This window comes from Vulpes vulpes, chromosome 8, assembly GCF_048418805.1.
Source record: "Vulpes vulpes isolate BD-2025 chromosome 8, VulVul3, whole genome shotgun sequence".
In the NCBI taxonomy this organism is placed as follows: domain Eukaryota; kingdom Metazoa; phylum Chordata; class Mammalia; order Carnivora; family Canidae; genus Vulpes; species Vulpes vulpes.
Window position 1 is genome coordinate 4756182 of NC_132787.1, and position 18791 is coordinate 4774972.

Sequence of the window (18791 nt, forward strand, 5' to 3'; positions counted from 1 at the left end):
GCCCTCCGCTGTCTCCCAGGTGTGCCCACGTCGCCTTCCTACCTGGTGACAACCAGCAGCCCTTGGGGGGGGGGCACCCTCCCACGGGGGAGTCAAGGCTCTCCCCGGGCTCCAGGTGGAGCAGAGGGTCGGGGAGACTGAGCCTGTGTGTACTGAGCATGGGTGCGCGTCCATGCCGAGCAGACAGCCCCGGAGCACCACTGAAGGTCGGTGTAGACGCGCGGGGCTGCGGAGAGCGAGTCCTCCGGCCCGGACGGTCCCGCCGCGGAGCACAGCGCCCTCTGCCGGCCACGCAGCCGCCGCGGCATCTCGCCGCCCGAGCCCCGCGGGGACCCTCGCGGTCTGGCCGGGCGCCCCCCCCCGGGCCTGTCTCCCAGGGGCCCCCCGTGGGCCACTGCTGCTCTCCTTCGGACCCATCGAAGAAAGGGACGCGGGTCGCGGGGCCGCAGGGGGCGGCCAAGCCCCAGTCGGGCTGTGCCTGAGCCTGAGCCCCACGCGGGGGGGGTCGTCTCTCCCGCGCGCCCTCCCGGGCCTAGGCAGCTGCTTCCTGGCGGCCTCGGGGACCCAGGCCCCCACGCGTGGTCGGGGAAGCCCGGCAGCCGCGGATTCGGTGGGCGACGGCCCCCCCTGCTGGTGGGAGCTGGCATTAGCGGCCTGGCTGGGTAGGGGCGGGGGTGGTGAGGGGGGCGAGGCCGGCGAGGGGGGCTCCTTGAAGGGGGCCCTGCGGTCCTCACCCCCCCCCCCCCCCGCGCACGTGCGCGCACACACGGTGCGGGCCGGGCCGGGCGGTGCAGCCGCCGCTTGCGAGTCCTAGGCTGGAGCCTGCAGGAGGGCCAGGGAGTCTGCCCCTCGTCCCCCAGGTCCCTTCTTCCACCCTGGCCCCCCGGCCCCCCGTCAAGGGAGAAGCTCCCATTCCAGAGAGGAAGCAGGAGCTCAGGTTCACTCTCGGGAGAGCAGGGGCCCAGATGTGTACGTGCCGGTTCCCTTTCACTCGGTCCATTGAGCATTCGAGGCGCGTGGCTGTTTGCACCGGCACCTGCCTTCCGCCCACTGTCTCATGTTCACAACAACCCAGGAGGTGGGTACAAGTATCCCCATTTTATAGGTGAGGTAATTAAAACTCAAGAGAGCCCACGGGCACCTGGGTGGCTTAGTTGGTCACGCACCTGTTTCGGCTCCGGTCATGATTCCCGGGTTCTGGGTCCTGGTGGGGTCCCTGGACATGAGGCTCCCTGCTCAGTGGGGAGTCTGCTTCTCCCCCTGCCCCTCCCCCTCCTCCTCCCCTTGCTCCTGCTAACTCTCTCTCAAGTAAATAAATAAATCTTAAAACAAAACAAAAACAATCCTCGGAGAGCCTGTTACCCAAAGTTGCAAAGCAGGATTTGAACTCCAAGCCAGACTCCTTAACTATGACACAGGGCTGTGTCCTGAGCTGCTCTTCTGCAAGACTTCCACCGTCTTCCCTACAGAGAGCAGACCAGTCCCGGGAATCTCATTCCCTTAATCTCCAAACGTTCCCACAGCAACCCTGTGAGGGAAGCACTTTTTAGTCTCGTTTTATAGCTTAAGAGATGGAGGCTCGGCGAGTTTAAGGTTTCCTAAGGAGTGTCAGTGACAAGGGGACAAGGGCAGAGTGGAGCAGAGCCACAGGCCCAGAGGGGACGAGAGTGGGAACAGCGGCTGGAGACCCACAGAGAGGCTGGGGCTCCCGGGTATGTTGCCGTGTGGGGCAAGGGGCTTCTCCCTCTGACCACAGGCTCCCACATGACACCTTTTGGGAACAGTGAGGAGCAAAGAGGGGAGTGCAGGGCTGTTTCCTCCTTGATGACAGCCCTGGCTGGTCACCCCCTTGGCATCTCCAGGGGCTGCCAGCTGGTTCACTTTTCCTCCACCCTGCCTGGCACACCCTGGCACTGGTGCCAGGCCCTCCTCAAGTGGCAGAGACTTGACATAGCTGAGGTGGGAGGGGCCAGCAGGTGGGTGACTTGGTGAGGACCCCTCCCCTGCTCCCGCTGTCCCCTCCTCACCTCCAGCTCTATTTCTATGTTCTGGTCTCTCCTTTTCTCCCGACCTCTCTTCCCCATCTCATCTCTCTGACCAAGCCTCCCCTGGCCTCAGCTTCCCCGTCTTCCCACAGAGAACCCTGGGGAGCGCAGAGGATGACAAAGAGGAGACAGACTGTCTGGAGGGACCGAGGTGAACAGCCAGAGAGTCCCAAAAAGAGACTCCGGGGAGAGACGAGGCGAAACCTGAGTGTCAGTGGTTTATTGGTAAGCCCCTGCCCCAAACACCAGCAGCCCAACCCCGTGCATCCTTGAGCAGAAATAAATAAGGCAGCATTTAATGAACCAGTCTGTCTCCCTCTAGGGCGATGTGGGGAGGGGCAGCCTCTGCTGTCCTAGGGACTAGGACCCCGCCGGCTCTTAAGGGGGCGGGTCAGGGAAGATAGGGGCGTCCAGCCACGGCCACCCCTTCCTGGCTCGGCCCCAGGGAAGCCTGTAAGCTTGGTGCTCCTTTCACTGTGTCTGAGATCTGACCTCATGGCAGCAGTCTGCCCTGTCCCAGAGAGACCCTTTCCCCTCAGACACCAGCCTGGGCCCCCACCTAAGCGTCCCCTCATGGGTTCCTGCTCCCATCCCTAACTGTGAAGCCGAAGGAGCCAGCACCTCCTCCTGAGCCCCGAGGACCCAGCTGTAGGGGAAGGAAGCCTTGCTGTCATTTATATATATGTGTACATTTTTTTCCTCCTGTGGTTCAGGGACTGGGAGGAGGGGGGCTGGCCCCTGCCTGACACTGGTCAGCGGGCGGTCAGCTCCATGGTCTTCTTTCGCTCCTCTCGTTGCTCCTCCCAGTCCTCCTCAGGTTCATACGTGCCCTTGATGACGGCCATGCGCTCGCTCAGGCTCAGGGAGTTGGGGAATAGCAGGTAGAAGTAGAGGATGGCAGCTAGGATGGCCCCCACGATGGGCCCCACCCAGAACACCTGGCGGGGACATGGCGGTGTCAGGGGGCTGAGTCTCAGGCCTCAGAGACCAACAGCTTCCCCTCCAGAGGACAGACCCCTGGACCATCAAAGCAGGTGGACATACGGACTTCCGGGCCTCCAGAGGGAGAGATTTCCTCCTGCCTCAGGAACAGATACACTGACACCCCATTCCTCAATGACAGGGACCTGGACCACAGACGCTCCAGTCTTCAAAGGAGACAGATCCCCAGAAGGACAGGGCCCCCCAACCTCACCCTAAAGACAGACAAGTGACCCTTCGAAGGAGACATGTAGATTCCCGGGGAGACCACAGAACTCCTCTCCCTCCCACACAGGGAACGTAACAGACCCTGGAGAGGGAACGTGAGCTCTCAGCAGAGATGACAGATAGACTGTGCAGAGGGACAGGCCCACAGGAAGGAAGACTCCCTGAACCCCCTGGGCAGGAACAGATAAATAAAACATCAGAGACAGAGAGGACAGACACACAGACACACTGCCCCCGGCCGCCCCACCCCAGAAGGACAAACACAAAATCCTCAGAGATCTACACAGAGGAACCCATCTCCTTCCCTTCCTTAGAGGTACAGCTACCCAGGGTTGCCCCGCCCCACCCCAGCCCTAAACCAGGGTCCTCTGCCATTTAACTCCCCCTGTCCTTGTTCTGGCTGCGTCCCATCCCTGTCTGTATCTCGATCTCTCTCCAGCCACGCCTCTCAAGGCCACCCCGAGCTCTGGGCCCACAGCATCCAGAAGATCCAGGGAGCTCTTGGCCAGGTTTCCAGGCCCTCATTGCCAGGGAGCCAGGGAGGGCCCAGACTCACCCAGTGAGCAGAGCCGAAGCGCTTCATGACCACTGCGGGGCCGAAAGAGCGGGCCGGGTTCATGGAGCAGCCGGTGAAGTAGATCTGGGCAGAGAGAGGGAGGCAGCAGTGAGGAGGGCAACACGCCTGTCCGCTCCTAAAGGCCTGGTCTTTCCCAGAGCCACCCAGAAGTTCAGCGGCTCAGCCAGGTCTCTGAATCTAGTCTCCCAATTGCTAGGCTGGTGAGCTCTCCCTCTACTGGTCCCCGTGGACCCCTCTTTCTTCTCCAGTCCTGTGCTCGGGCTGGATTTCCTGCCTCCCCACTCCTCCCAACTCACACTTCCTGCCATATTTCCTCAGACTGGAGAAGATTTGGGGGGATCCAGTCTGGGACACAGTATAGCAACCCTGCTCCAGGCCTTAACTGCTAGGTTCCCTGGTTCAGAGGGGTGCTGCTCTAGAGCCCCATTACTTGCCCTGGGGGGCTCCCCACAACTGCAACCAAGTGGCAGCACTGCTCACCCCCACGAGGTGGCCCAGTGTGACAGAAAGGCCGATGGACAGGGCCGGAGAGCCCACAGGACTGGTGCGGCGGGAGTCGGTGGAAGAGAAGATGCAGAGTGCCAGCTGGAAGGTCAGAATCAGCTCTACTACCATGGCCTGGCCCTGGGTTGTGTTGTTGTTGAGCTGCAAGGGGAGGGTGGGTTAGGACCCCTGCCTTCTGGCTCTATGGCCAGGGGCTCGGGGGATGAGGCTTTTGGCTTCCAAGGACACCTAGAGCCACTGTCCCTGGAAGCCAAGCCTTGCGCACGTCAGAAAGGTCATCTGCTGAAAAGGCCACCTGACCCTGTGCACAAAGCTTGGAGCCCAGGCCGGTCGGTGGCCAAGGAGCTGAGTGTGAGGGGAGCTTTCCCTGGACAAGGTCCTGTCAACGGTTCTGCCCAGTTCCAACCCCCACAAGCTGGCATTTACCCTCCCTCCTGTGGGCAGCTGCCCAGTTTGCCTACTGCACCCCCAGCCTGCCTCCCGCCCGTGTCTGACCCGCTGCCAGTGCCAACCTCAAACCCGTCTCTCCGGTGGGGCTGACTCACGGCTTGACAATGGCCGAGAAAATCCTCCTCTGTGTTTGATTAATGAACCCAGTTTACATGGGGCATGGGGACTGAATATGGGACTGTGAAAGGGGGTGCGGGCAGGGGACCAGGAGCGGGAACCCGTATTCACCAGACCCCACACACCGGGCTGCACACACGGTTTCTAGATGTAACCCCCTTGACACCTGTTGCGGTGGGTTATGACCACCGCCGTGTAACAGCTGAGAACGGTGGGGCCCAGAGGGGCCAGGGGGGCCCAAGGCCAGGATTACAACCCACCCCGACGGCTCCGCGAAACCACTCCAGTGCCGGGCAGACAGCAGCAGCGGGTCCCAAGCGCAGGGCAGAAGCCAGACAGGAGAAAGCCAGAAGTCTCGGGCAGAGAAAGGAGAGGCAGCGGCTCCAGGAGGGAGGCCAGAGGGGCAGCAGGAGGGCGGCAGGGGGGGGGGGGTCTGAACCAGGGAGGCCGAGCCCGGGCACGGTGGGCACCGTGGGCACCGCGGGCACGTCCAGCCTGGAGCTTGGCGCCGCCACCTGCCAGGCGGGCCGTGCCCTGGCGAGGGCCGTGGCTCCCACGCCCCAGATGCTGCCTGGGCCCGGCCGGAGCCCACCCCGGGCGCCCCCGCCCCCGCCGCAGCCCCGGCCGCCCGGGGCACTCACCGAGTTGACCGCCAGGTTGCCGCGGGCGTTGAGCGGCGCCAGCCCGTAGAGGACGCCCGCCCCGGCGATGGCCCCCGCCAGCTGCGCCGCCACGTAGAAGGCGGCCCGCAGCAGCGAGATCTGGTTGCCCACCAGCAGCGCCAGCGTGATGGCCGGGTTGATGTGGCCGCCGCTCACGGGCCCCAGGGCCTGCGCCAGGGTGCCGATGGCCAGCCCGAAGGCCAGCGCGATCTGCAGGATGCTGGGCAGCGCCGACGGCCACTTGAGGGCCGAGCCGAGGCCGAAGAAGACGAAGATGAGGGTGGCCAGGAACTCGGCGAACACGGCCTTGAGGAAGGCCACGGAGCACACCTCCTTCCTCATGGTGGCCGCGAGGGCCCGGCGGCGGGGCGCGCGGGGCGGGGCGGGGGCGCGGGGCGCGCGGGGCGCGGGGGGCGCGGGGGGCGCGGGGGGCCGGCTGCGGGGCGCGGCGCCCGGGGCGTGCTGGCGGGCGGCCTGGCGCGGGCCGGGCGGGGGCGCGCTATATAGAGGCCGGGCGCCCCGCGGGGGGGCGAGCGCGGGGGGGCAGGGGGCGGCCCCGGCGCCCGGGACCCAGCGCAGCGCGCGGGGCGGGACCCCGGCGGCCGGCAGCCTCTCGCCGCGGCCCGGGGCCCCGCGCGCCCCCGGCCCCCCCGCGCCCGCGCCCGCGCCCGCCCCCCCGCCGGGGCCGCCGCGGACGCGCCCGGGCCACGTGACCCAGGCGGCGGCGGTGTAGACGGGCCGGGCGCCCGCGGACCCGCGCATGGTCGCGCCGCTCGGCTCCCGCGCTGCGGGCCGCGTGTCTGGACGCCTCCGCCGGCTGCGGCCTCGAGCGTCCTGCCGGCTGCCGGCGCCTGGCTCCGCGGGGCCTCTGCCTGCGTCCCCGCCCTTCCCCCGGCCTCGCCGGGCTCCGGGGCCGGCTCCTCCCTTCCCTCCCGCGGCCCGGGCATCCCGACCCGGCCTCACGCCCCGCGGGGCTGGCGCGGGGCGACTCTGCGCGGCCCGCGCCGGCGGGGGCAGGGCCGGGGCGCCGCGGGGGCGTCTTGGGCACGCGGCCGGCGGAGCCCGCAGCCCCGAGGCGCCCCCTCCCGGCGCCCGAGCCCCGCGGCCTCCCGGCGAGCCCCGACGGGGTGCGGGGCGGGACGGGACGGGGCGCGACCGACCTCATTTTTGGTTTGGGTCGGGGGGGCCCCGGGAGTGGGGGTGGCGGTGCGCTGCGGGGACGGCGCGGGCGCCCCCGGACCTCCGGGCCCCCGAGGCCCCCTACTCTGGTCCCCCCCACCCCCACCCCCACCCCCGTTCCTTTAACTCCCGCAGCTCACCTCCTCCACGCCCCTTCGACTTCCCTTCCCTCAAACTCTCAGTCTTTTTTTTTTTTTTTTTTTAAGATTTTATTTTTAAGTCATCTCTGCACTCAATGTGGGGCTCCAGCCCACAGCCCTGAGATGAAGCGCCGCATGCGGGGGCGCCTGGGTGACTCAGTCCCCCAAGTGTCTGCCCTCCTCTCAGGTCAGGAGCCCGGGGCCCTTGGGACCCAGGCCCGCGCCCCGCTCTGCTCAGGAGTGATTCTGCTTCTCCCTCTCCCTCCGCCCCCTGCCTGCTTGTGTGCTTTTGCTCTCTCTCTCTCTCTCTCTCTCTCCCTCAAATAAATAACAAATCTTGGGGAAGAGAAAAGTCGCATGCTCTACCTCCCGAGGCACCCAGGCACCCCAGGCCTGGAAGACTCCTGGAAGCAGACCCCTGGCTGAGCGTGGGCCCCCCACACGTGGGTCCCCCCTGGAACCCTGGGATCATGACTTGAGCCAAAGGCAGATGCTCAACAACTGAGCCACCCAGGTGTCCTCTACCTCAGTTTCCTCAGGCCCATCTCTCTTACGTGTAGTCTTTTCTAGTCCTTCCAGCCCTGGACTGGGTGACGTTCTCTTCCCTGCTCCCATCCTCCTCCTCCCGTTCCCATCCCTTCCCTCTGAACTCCAGGCTGCTCTCCTCCGGCTCTCCCACCCTTCCCTCTTCCTGGCGCCAGGTTCCACATTCAGGGAATGAGGCTGGAGATCCCTGCAGGGCTTGGAAGAGGGGCAGGGACCCACCGCAGGATCCCACAAGAGGAGTTCCACAAAAGACTGTACCCCTGCTACTGCCACAGGTCCTTGGGAAGCACTCTGCACGGTGCTGGTACAGAATAAGGCTCAGTAAGGTTTCCTCATGTTGTGTGTGTGACTATAATTTTACAGGCCCCCTGAGGGCTCTGTGTGGAGTTATGCAGAGGGTGCAGCAGAAGGAGGGAACAGGTGCTCCTCTGGTCTCTCCAGCAGGGGCTAAGAGGGTTGGGCCCAGAGGAAAGCCAAGGACCTGGAGGAGCGGGTTCTGGGCTCTGTGGCAGCTAAGAGGCCAAAGAAAACAGGGACCAAAGAAACCCCACTATTGTTCCTCCTCAGTTCCGTGTTTCCTGCTGGAGCAGCTCCTTTCCCACTTCTCTCATCTTTTTTTTTTTTTTTTAAGATTTTATTTGAGAGAGAGAGAGGGAGAGAGAGAGAGAAAGAAAGCCCACAAATTGGGAGGGGGTGGGGAGAAGCAGATTCCCTGCTGAGCAGGGAGCTGGATGCGAATGTGGGGCTCCATCCCAGGACCCTGGGATTATGACCAGAGCCAAAGGCTTAAGGGACTGAGCCACACCCACTTCTGTCCTCTTAAGGCAGGAGGTCTGTTTGTCTTTCTGCCATGGGCCCTGGAGCCCTACCCCTGGAGGAACATGGCAAGTGTGTACTGGATTTTCATCTGGGCTTGGGGCTCAGGGCTCGGCGCAGGCCTGTCCCTTACTGGAATGATGACCCAGATGACCCCACAGACTCAGAGGGACCAGCTGGTTACGTTTGCTAGGCCTGTGCTTGAGGTCCTTCCATCTCTCTCCAACCATCAGGGTTACTCTGTTCCAGTCTTGTCCCAAGAAACTACTGCGGCTGGAATTGTCTTTGCCCTGAGCACTTGGGCCCTGCCAGCCCCAGAAGGATGCTTCCCTGGGATCTCTCTGGGCTGGGCGATAGATCTCCCCATCTGTGGCAGGGAGAGTTAGAACCTCTCAGGGAGAGCTCCCTCCCTCCTCTCCTGATATGGGGCCCCCTGTATTCCCTGGGAACAGTTGAGGGCTGCAGGGGAAACGGTAGGGTAATTGGCAGCAGAATATTCCCCTGAGGCTCCACGCATTCCCCAGTGTTGGGGAAGAGTCATTCCTTCCTTCCACAAAGACTTACGGAGCAGTTACTCTGTGGCAGGCACTGTTCTAAGCACTGGAGAAGTAGCCGTGAGCTAGCAAACCCCTTCTCTGCCTCGAGGAGCTAATATTCTAGGGGAAGGAGTCAGACAATAAACAATGGGTATTGTAAATTATGCAGTATGATAGAATCTGGTAAGTGCTGTGGAAAAATGGAACATGCTAAGGGGGGCTGGGCATGCTGGGGTGGGAGTGGAGGTTCTTCGAAATTTTAATGGGGTTTCAGTGGGGGTCTTATTGAGAAGGTGACATCTGAGCAAAGACTTGAAACAGGAGAGGGAGAGGGTACCTGAGTGGCACAGTCAGTTAAGCATCTGCCTCCAGCTCAGGTCATGATCCTGGGATTCTGGGATGGAGTCCCTCATGGAGCATCCCCCCCCCCCCCCCCCCCATTGGGCTCGCTGCTCACCCAGGAGCCTGCTTCTCCATCTCCCTCTGCCACTTTCCCTGCTTGTGCTCTCTTGCTCTCTTTCTGTCAAATAAATGAATAAAATCTTAAAAAAAAAAAAAAGAAAAAAGAGAAGGAGAGATCCATGCCTATATCTGAGGGAAGAACATTCCAGGTAGAGAGAGCAGCCAGTGTTGCTGGAACAGAGGGAACAAGGATGAGCATAAGGAGAGGAGGGCAGAGGGATACACCACCAAAAGGCCCACAGGCTTCTCGGCCAGGATGAAGAAGTCGCTGAACCAAGGACTGGCACAGTCTGACAAGGTTTTTGACACGACCCCTCTGCTGCTGTGTCGGCAGGAGACCAGAAAGCAGGGAGACGGGTAGGTGCCTAACCAGGGAGAGGTGATGGTGTCTGGGCCTCGGTGGGGGTGCTGAAGGTGAGAGGGATCAGATGCTGGATCCCTCGTGAAGGGAGCATTCGCCGGGACTGCCGGATGGAGCACTGGTGGTGTGTGAGGACGAAGAGTCAAGGGGGCTGGAGCCTTTTGGCCTGTGCATCCAGAAGACTGAAGTTGGATCCTTTGAGTTGGGGGAGGGGATGGTGGGAGGATCAGTCAGTTTTGGACGTGTTGAGGAATAGGTGTTGTCCCAGACTATGGAGTTCCCTGTCCTGACTTTGCAGCACGGTGCTAAGGCATGAGGAGACCGAACGGGGCCATTCTTTACTTGCTCTGGAAGCCACACAGCCTGCCCGCGTCTTGGTGCCTTCCCCGTGCCACCTGCGTTGCAAAGCCTGGGACGCCCATTTTGGCCAGGCTGACTGTGGGAGTTGCCATCACAGGCTACCTTAGCTGACCTGCTTATTTTGCATTGAAATTCCTTCTGCACCATACCCAACAGCAGGTCTGGGGGCCTCGAGACATCAGAGACCCTGATGTGTCTCCTGGCCCTTTGGACGATAGTGACCATTTCTAAGTTGTGGAAGAAATAGCACTTATTGGCAAATGAGCATTTATTGAGTGCTTATTATATGCAGTGCACTGAGCTAGCCAAGCCAGATGAAGGCGAATAGATAGGAGAAGGCCATCCAAGAGCTGGAGGGAGCCCTGCCCCCAAAGGGCTTACGGTCTTGCCTGGGAGGCACTGCACATATACAGGATCACAGCTTAAAGATACAAAACACCAGGAAAGCAACATTCGCAGGCACAAAGTCATCCGGCACAAAGTGGGGATCTGGGAAGGGATGCTGCTGGGACCCAGTGCTCAGCCACCTTTTCCCTTCAGTTCAAAGCCTTCTCTGTTTCCCAGCTTGAGGACCTGGAAGCCAGTCCACCTGCCTCCATGCTACCTTGCTGCTGTCTGGTTTTGGGTGTGTCTGACCTCCATCCTCCTGCACACTGGGAGCTTTTCAAGGGCAGAAACCAGCCTGGTGTCCTTTGTCCTTTTCTCTCTACCCTGCTGCAGCCGTCCCCAAGGGTCTGTGTCCACCTCCAGGCAGAGGGCTGGGCTGGACAGGCTCAGTGGTGTACTCCGGTGTTTGCCAGAGGCTCCCAAGGGGCAACTAGGACTAGCCCCAGAGGCTCCTCTGAGCTCTGAATGGACAGATCATGGGATTTTTGACTAAGAAGGCCTGAATTCAAGTCTTGACTCCACTACATACAGCTGTGTGACTTTAGACCAGTCTCTGAAATGCAGAGACTTGATCTATAAAATAGGAAGAACAATATTTGCTCTGCCTGTTGTCACAGGGTCGGGAGATAATCGCGGGCAATAATAGGGGATGCATCGGAAAGGTTAAAACCCTGCATAGCTGGAAACTGTTGTCCTTCCCTAACCCACCTGAAGTTTTAACCCAGAGTCTGGGACACAAGAGATGCTCTGGATGTGTCAGGTCCTCTCCCTCCTTATTGTTTTGAATCTTGCCTTGACCTCTGACCTTAGTGACCCCAATCTGGGCAATCAGGGCAAGAAGTCATGGTGATGTCACATTAAGTTTTAGGTGAGGTACAATCCAGGAAGTGGAGTCCAGGAAGACATAAAGAGAAATTCTTGGTGGGGTGGGGATGAAGTGCCTGAGACACATCCAGGCTTGGTTCACAGCTCAATGCCTTGCTGCCTTTGAACTGCCAGAGCAGTTCAAAGTACCGCCCCAGGGGTCACTTTGGTCTCTGATAAAACCCCTCCTCTGGGAGTGAGGCCAGGTGGCTGTCACCAGCTGTCGGGGGTTTGGGACCACCATCTCCATAGCACTTATGGGCCAAGGCAGCCTTTTTCTGACTCCAGAGGGAGCGTTGGTCAAGGAAGACAGGAAAAAAAAAAAAAAAAAAAAAACCATAGATGAGGAGGTGGGCACAATCACAGGGATGTTCCTCATATATGGTCCATCTCTGAAGGGCTGGAGGGCGGGAAGGGGCTGGAGACTCGTGTACACAGAGGGTGCCTGGTGTAGTGTGAGACAGACATGGTTAAAAGCCTGGAAAGTACGGAGGCAGCAGTGCACGGAGAAGGGGGCTCAAGCTGTGATTCTCAGGTTAGCTATGCAGCAGACTGGAGGGGGAGGGAGAGGACGCGTGGTCTGGGTGATGGGAGGAAGAAAGTGGGGGAACAGGGCCAAGAGAGGTTAAGAGGCTCTACCAGGATGGGGTCAGCCCCAAACCCACCCCCTTCTGCCTGGGCTCCCAGGGCTGTCCTTTGCACTGGCCACCAACTAAAGGTAAAAGAGGCTGAGGATCAGGACCCTTCGGTGTTCTACCAACAGGAAGCGGAAATAATGAAATAATCCCAATAACACGTGCTAATGGTATGAGGAATTACAGTTCACGCAGCATCTTTACATGCATCATCTCACTTAATCCCACTTAATCTCATTTGAGAACCATTCCACTGGCCTGGAAATTTAGAAGCCCAGGCTCTAGACACAGACCTGCCACTGCCTGGACAAGTCATTTCCCTTCTGTGGTCCTGAGAGTGCACTAGGCTGCTCTCCCCAACCCCAGTAACTGAAGTGCGGTGGAAGGAAACCTGAAGGGAGGGAGAGGAAGAGAGAGTGAGCCTGCGGTTGCGTGCCTGACTGCCTCGACCAGCAGCCGACCATGGGTACAGCCGGGAGGGAGGCCTCACTTGCGCAACCGAGTGTCTCCTTTCACCAAGTGTCCAGTTGCAAATCTCGCCCTCTCCCAAGACAAAGGCCATGGGGCCCAAAGAAGGCTTTGTTTGCTCTGCCACAGGCTAATCTCTGGGTCCAGAGCCCCCTGGAGATGGGGGGGGGGTCTCGAGCACACGTGTGGGACATATACACACACATACAGGCACACACACACATATGCAGGCTCCCTTTTTTGAAGTGGTCTTCCCTCCGGGCAGAAAGGAGGTCCTGGGCCACCCAACCGTCCCTTTTTCCAGAGGCCACTTCTGGAGAAGCCATTCTCTGGTTGATACTTTTCTGTCTCTAGCAGTGGATGGTGGCAAACCTTAGGGCTGCGGCTTGGGGGAATTTTCCAGCAGAGGCAGGGTGTAGGGGGTGGCAATCGGGGCTCTCCAAGCGGCCTCCAGGCCCTCCCCTCCCCTTGTCGCCGGGAGCACTCTCTCAGAGCTCCTGGGGAGGATGTGACTGCAGGGGAAGCAGATTTATTGCGCTGGGGAGGATCTGGTGGAGAGGGGAGTGGGAGGTTGGGGGGCGCACTGGCACCGCCACAGGCACAGCCACTGGCCCCCAGCAGTATGCACAACCGCGCACCTGGGGACACAGAGGCACTGGGGAGGAACACACTTCTGCACACACGCGCGCACGCTCGCAAACACCCGCCGCGGGTTCCCAGGTCCTCTGCCCGCTGGCCTCGCTCCCCGAGGGTCCAGCTCCCCGCGGGGGGCCAGAGGGTGGGACCGCGGACAGCGCGCAGCCTGCGGGGCTCAGCGCCACCCGCCGCCCTGGCAGCGGCTCCTGGGGCGCTGGGACCGGGAGGGGGGCGAGGTGGGCGGCGGCCCGCGGTCGCTGGAGGCCCCCGGGGCGGGGGCGGGGTGGGGGTGGGGGCGGCTCAGGCCTTGCTGCCCCGGGGCAGGCTCTGCGGCGAGTGCAGCTCCACCGACTGTCGCCGGCGCACCTCGCGCTCCTCCCAGTCGGCGTCGGGCTCCAGCCCCTTGAGCACCGCCAGGCGCTCGGCCAGGCTCTTGGCGGGCGGGAACAGCACGTAGTTGTAGAGGAGGGAGCCCAGGATGGCGCCCACCAGGGGTCCGATCCAGAAGACCTGGGGGCGGCGGAGAGCGCGGTCGGGCGGGCATCGCGGCGGGGGGCGCCGGCCCCGACTCCGCGCACCCCTGGGCCTCGGCCCGCGCTCCCCGCCCCTACTCGGTGCTGAGAGCGAGGGGGTGCGCCCGCGATTAACGGTAAAGCGGGCAGATGGGCGGAGCTGGGGGAGGACAGCAGCAGCTGTTGGGGGGTTCAGGGTGCGCGGCCCGACAGGGGTGGGTGCTTAGGGGCGACCTGCCCAGGCTGTCTGGGCTTCCGCTTCCTTCCACTGTAACGATGCCCACCTCCCAGGCGGTCGTGAAAACCATTTTAGTATTTGCAAAGCGCACACACACACACACACACACACACACACACATTTGCAAAGCACTTAGGCTGGCCTGGCCCATACTGAGGCTGGGTAAGTGCTAACTAATGAAAATGTGTGTGTCAGCAAGTTTAAACATCGCCATCTGCGGGGTCCCAGCGCCCTGGGCGTGCAGCTTCCCATCTCACTTGAGGAGCATCCCTCAACCCTCCCCAAAGCCAGTGAGGCCACAAGTGCTACTATCCTCGATGAGGGGGCGCAGGCCAAGTGTCCCCGCACAGGGAGCCAGCCCGTAGCGGGGAACCCAAGGCGCCCAGGACGGCGAGGCCCACAGCCCCCAGCTCTGCGCCCCTCTCTTCCCTCCCTGGCTGAGATGGGCTTGGGGCGAGGGGAAGGCGGGGAGGTCTCGGCCATTACCCAGTGGTCGTCAAACTTGCCGGTGACAACAGCAGGAGCCAGGGAGCGGGCAGGATTCATGGAGCAGCCGGTGTAGTGGATCTAGAGTGAGAGGCGGGAGTCGCAGGGGAAGGGAGAGGATGAGACGGGGCAGGGAGTCGTCCAGCTCCTCTCTAGCCCCTGACCTCGGCCTCCAGGGAATCCCTGTGATGGGCAGTGGGTCCCTATATTCCCGGGCTTCTGTATTCACTTGAGGCTGGGGTGCAATCTGTTCCTTTGGGGTATCTGGGAGTCACACCTTCTGGGGTGTCCCTCTGGGGAGTTCTGTGTATCTGGCACCCTCCCCCCGGGGGGGGCGCTCTGTGTCTGTCACTACTGGGGGGGGGGTCTGTTTGTCTATTTCTTTTTTTTTTTCCTAAGATTTTATTTACTCATGAGAGACAGAGAGAGAGAGAGAGAGACACAGGCAGAGGGAGAAGCAGGCTCCATGCAGGGAGCCGGATGAGGGACTCGATCCCGGGACCTGAGCTGAAGGGAGACGCTCACCGTTGAGCTACTTGGGCATCCCTGTGTGTTATTTCTAGAGTGGTCTGTGTGTCTGCTTCTTGGGGGAAGGTATGTATGGCTGTCCCTCCAACAGCAGTCATGACCTACCCCAAGGAGGTGGCCCAGGGCCACAGAGAAACCGATGGAGAGGGCAGGGGTGCCCAGGTTGTCTCCACGCCGTTCATCCGTGGAAGCGAAGATGCAGAGCACCAACTGCAGGGTCAGGAAAAGCTCCACGGTGACAGCCTGGCCAGCTGTTGTATTGTTGCTGAGCTGGGGAAAGAGACAGGGTGGGTGGGGGATCGCTGAGCAGGCTCCCCACTGTGGCTCCATCTCTCTGCCCATCTGCAGTCAAGGCTCCAGAGAGGCTTCCCGGCTGGGACTGGAACACCTGGGCTCACCAGCCACCTGAGCCCAAATGAATGATGGCTTTTCCTGGGCTGTGGCCCAAAGGTCAGAGAAGGACCCCAGGACTACTGGTGGTCCCTAGGCCAGAGGTAGGAAGCCCATAGCCCATTAGATTCGGGGGCAGTGATTGTGTGCCTAATGTGACAGGAAAAGGATGCTGAGGTCCAGATTTTGTCTCCTGAAGGAGAGGGGAGAGGTCTTGACTGCGGCAGGAGGCTTAGGGCAGGTATAACAGAAAGGCCTTCTTTGCTCTCTAGGCCACAAGACACTACTGGTATCATGAGAGGCCTGTGGTCATTCTTCCTGGGGACAAAAGGCCCCCAGAAAAGGGTCTTAGGACTCAGGTCTGGGGATGGTCCTAGTACATGAGCCCAGTGTACAACCCTTTCCTTTCACCTGAGCCTCTTCCCCCAATCTTGCCTGTTCTGCACCGTGTTTCAGGCCTGAGTCTGGCCCTGCACATCCTGTGGAGGTTGAGGTGGGTCCTAATGCCCTGTCCTGGGGGGGGGGGCTGTGACCAGGTGGGCTGCCCATGGTCCCGGCAGACCCTGCCTTGGGTAATGAGAGCTTGGGGCCGAGTGAAGAGGTGATTTCATAACCAGGCCGCACCCAGCACTGGATTTCTCCCTCGTTTTGTCATCCTGTGCTCTACACCCTGCCCTCAAGCACTGGGCACTGCACCGGTTGGCACTGTGACAGCTCTCAACTCCCACGCTCCTTCTCTAGGCCATGAACCCCCATTCTTGGGCCCTAGCCATTGGACTGGCACACTTGGGTCTCTAGGGTCTAAGCTCAGTGCCCCCTGATGTCCAATGGTAGAGTATCTAGTGTGTGTGGGACAGTGAAAAGAGCTTTGAAGGCAGGTACTTTGGAGGCCTGTAACTTATTTACTAGTTCAGCCTCAGTTTGTCTTTCTGTAAAATGGGGATGACAAAACAGATTCCGGAGCACTGTGTGAGGACTGGAAATGACAAGGGCAGAGCCCCAGCCCCATTCCCACTGGTAAATGGCTTTCCATTTACCAAGGGAGAGGTGTGGATGTGGATTTGGTGTCAGACAGCTCTGCGTCCATTTCCAGGTGCTGACACCAGCTGGCTCTGTGATCTGAGTCAGTTGAGTGCTGAGCCTTGATTTACCAATCAGGGTAGAGGGATCACATAATTCATCTTACAGGGTTGTACCAAGAAGTAGGTGATATCTGGCCTGGCAAAGAGCAGGTGCACATCAATGGTAACTTCTTGGTGGCTAGGCTGGCCTCTCCAGGGACCTCAGCCGACACCTGGAACAAGAGCCTTGTGGGCGGGGAGGGGGGGTCTTCTAGCTTTCTAGCTTCAGGGCAACTCAGCCCCACTGCTGCTCCATTCCAGCCAGGCGGGGATCTCCTTAGTTCTTCAAAGTGGCAAATGCTGAGCAGGAACTTGGGGGACCTTTCCCAGACCCTTCCTTTCTGAGAGCTAGTTGACAGTTGACTGGGCCTTTCCTTGCTGGAAACAGAACTAATTTCATTCTCATTGGAAGTGGCCACTCTAGCCTTTTCTCATCCCTGAGCCGCCAGCCTCATCATATTTTCCATTCGGAAGAAGAAAAAAGTTCCCCAATTGGGACACCTCTACCCCTTGCGTGAGGAAGGGCCAACTGTGCAAAGGAGGGGGTGGCCACAGAAACCATGTAGGACTTTCCAGAGACATCAGACCTTTTATAGAGTGGCCCAGGGGTAGAGGAGGCCAGGAAAGGCAGGGGTTTGAGGTGTGAATGGGGCATTTGCTACCCTGATGTGGATGGGGGGTGGAGCGAGAGGTGGATTGAGGGAACCCAGACTCTGCCTCCCCACCCATGGGCTGGGATGCCAGGGTGCTGCGCGGACCCAGGAAGGCAGGAGCGTGGAGGGGAAGGGGTCGTGGCATCCCCTCCAGCTCCCAGAGTGCTTCAGGGGTCTGACTAGCACCGTTCCCGTAATCAGCAGTTGGTCATGGGCTCTGGGGACCTTTTCCAGGGTCTGGAGAGACCTTGCCTCTTCAGGTTTCCCTTGAGTTCTGGTGCTTTCTCTGGTATTAACAAACTGTAGGACTTTAGGCCCACCCCTTCCCTTCTCTGTGCCTCAGTTTCCTTGTTTGCTAAACAAGTATCAGTTGACGGCTCAGGGAAGGTACATTGGTCAGGTGGAAAGAGCATGAGTTTTGCAGTCAAGCCTGGGTTTGAGGGCTCTTCCTCCACGAGGCTCAGGGCAGAAGGTGTCAGCAGACCCGCATGCGTCCTGCCTCCTGCCTCCGCCCTGACCTTATTGCGGCTCCCACGCCGCCTCCTTCCCGCTCCTGCCTTCCTGGCTCCAGCACCTCCGTCTCCCCCTCTGCACCCCTCCATCTTTCGTCCCCTCCCAGACCCTCACCCAGATCTGGTCCCTCCCGTCTCCCCCTGTCCAGGGGACCTCCCAGGGTCAAAGGACACTCACTGCGTTGACAGCCAGGTCCCCTCGAACGTGCGGTGGCGTGATCTCGTGGAGCAGAGCAGCCCCTGCCACGGCCCCCAGCAGCTGCGCGGCCACGTAGAAGGCGGCCCGGAGAAAGGACACGTGGCAGCCCACCAGGCAGGCCACCGTCACGGCCGGGTTGATGTGGGCCCCGCTCACGTGGCCCAGGGCCTGCACCAGGGTGCCGATGCCCAGGCCGAAGGCCATGGCGATCTGCAGCACGGACGGCAGGGCCTGCGGCCAGTTGAGGGCTGCGCCGAGGCCGAAGAAGACGAAGAGCAGCGTGGCCAGGAACTCGGCGAACACCGCCCTGGAGAAGGCTACGGAGCGCAGTTCCCACATGCTGTGGGGCCCTCTGTGGGCTGGCCCGTGGGCCCGACGAAGCTCACGGAAGCTCGTGGAGCGCTCCCTCCCGCCCGCCCTCTCTCCCTCCCTCTGTCCCTCCCTCTCTCTCTCCCTCTCTCCCTCTCTCTCTCTCTCTCTCTCTCTCAGGGTCTCTGGGGAGGCTGGGCTACGGGCATTTATAGGGCGCTTCCATCTGGATTTGGACACGTGAGGCGGAGGTGGAGTCTGGGCCCTTACCTTGCCTCTCCTCTGGCTGCCTCCTGCCCCCCCCAACCCCTGCCCACCCGCATGCCTATCACCCCATCTTGGCCTTCACAGCTGACTAATGTTCCCCATTAATGAGCTCCAGATAAGGACTGACGTCCCCTGGTTTTCCGTGTTTGTTCCCTGGCTCCCCCAGGGCTGCTGCCGCAGGGCCTCCCCTACCCCCACTGGCCCCTCGAATGGGGATTCTCCAAGGGGATGATGCCAAACCCCCCTCCCTCCAGCTCAAACTATTGGTCAAGGCAGGGACAGCACCTCACTCGACACTGACCATGAGACAGGATGTCAATGCTACCCCTTCTGGTGATGGGGGAGCTCTTCCTGTTGTTAACCTTCCATTATCCCCCCTTGAAAGGGATGGAAAACAACTGGTTGGCTTGGGACGTGAACTTTCCAAGGCGTAAGGCTTTGGTCTCTTCTGTGCTCCTTTTCTTGCAGCCAATTACCCATAAGTTACTAAGCTTCACCTCCTCCCTGGAACCCCAGCCAAAAGGCAGCTTCCATAGCCTGGAGGGAGGGGGTGGCTTCAGTGACGGGGGGACCCTGGCCCCCCCGTGATGGGATCAACCTGTGGTTGACTGAGGAAGCTTCG

General features: G+C 60.8%; 2 protein-coding genes across 6 annotated transcripts; both read right to left on the reverse strand.

Annotated features, from left to right (window-relative positions):
- Positions 1-2250: 2250 nt before the first annotated feature.
- AQP5 (aquaporin 5) lies at positions 2251-5983 on the reverse strand. Of its 5 annotated transcripts, XM_026000286.2 has the most exons (6): positions 5544-5983; positions 5163-5256; positions 4312-4476; positions 3811-3894; positions 3336-3424; positions 2251-2983 (listed from the first exon to the last, which is right to left on the reverse strand). In XM_026000286.2, the coding sequence occupies exons 1-6, from the start codon at positions 5904-5906 to the stop codon at positions 2798-2800; spliced, it is 981 nt and encodes a 326-aa protein (XP_025856071.2). In that variant the 5' UTR covers positions 5907-5983; the 3' UTR covers positions 2251-2797. The 5 variants fall into 5 exon arrangements, with proteins under 5 accessions (XP_025856071.2, XP_025856078.1, XP_025856075.1 ...); XM_026000289.2 differs by lacking the exon at positions 3336-3424 and having other exon boundaries at positions 2364-2983; positions 5544-5982; XM_026000292.2 differs by lacking the exon at positions 5163-5256 and having other exon boundaries at positions 2813-2983; positions 5544-5982.
- Positions 5984-13113: 7130 nt separating this feature from the next.
- AQP2 (aquaporin 2) lies at positions 13114-18082 on the reverse strand. The gene is made up of 4 exons (XM_026000023.2): positions 17573-18082; positions 14824-14988; positions 14191-14271; positions 13114-13464 (listed from the first exon to the last, which is right to left on the reverse strand). Exons 1-4 carry the CDS (start codon positions 17930-17932, stop codon positions 13255-13257), a joined length of 816 nt encoding a protein of 271 aa, XP_025855808.1. The 5' UTR covers positions 17933-18082; the 3' UTR covers positions 13114-13254.
- Between the last annotated feature and the right edge of the window lie 709 nt (positions 18083-18791).

Bases quoted from the DNA above. Each gene is read 5' to 3' on its own strand.
- AQP5 (XM_026000286.2), bottom strand. From the start codon at position 5,906: ATGAGGAAGGAGGTGTGCTCCGTGGCCTTCCTCAAGGCCGTGTTCGCC. The intron at 3,425-3,810 runs GTGAGTCTGGGC...GTTCCTGCCCAG, and splicing joins GCTTCGGCTCTGCTCACTGG to GGGGTTCAGGGAGTCTTCCT. The intron at 2,984-3,335 runs GTCTGTTACGTT...TGTCCCCGCCAG, and splicing joins GCTCACGTTCCCTCTCCAGG to GTGTTCTGGGTGGGGCCCAT.
- AQP2 (XM_026000023.2), bottom strand. From the start codon at position 17,932: ATGTGGGAACTGCGCTCCGTAGCCTTCTCCAGGGCGGTGTTCGCCGAG. The intron at 14,989-17,572 runs GTGAGTGTCCTT...CTCTTTCCCCAG, and splicing joins GGGACCTGGCTGTCAACGCA to CTCAGCAACAATACAACAGC. The intron at 13,465-14,190 runs GTAATGGCCGAG...CGCCGCCCCCAG, and splicing joins GCAAGTTTGACGACCACTGG to GTCTTCTGGATCGGACCCCT.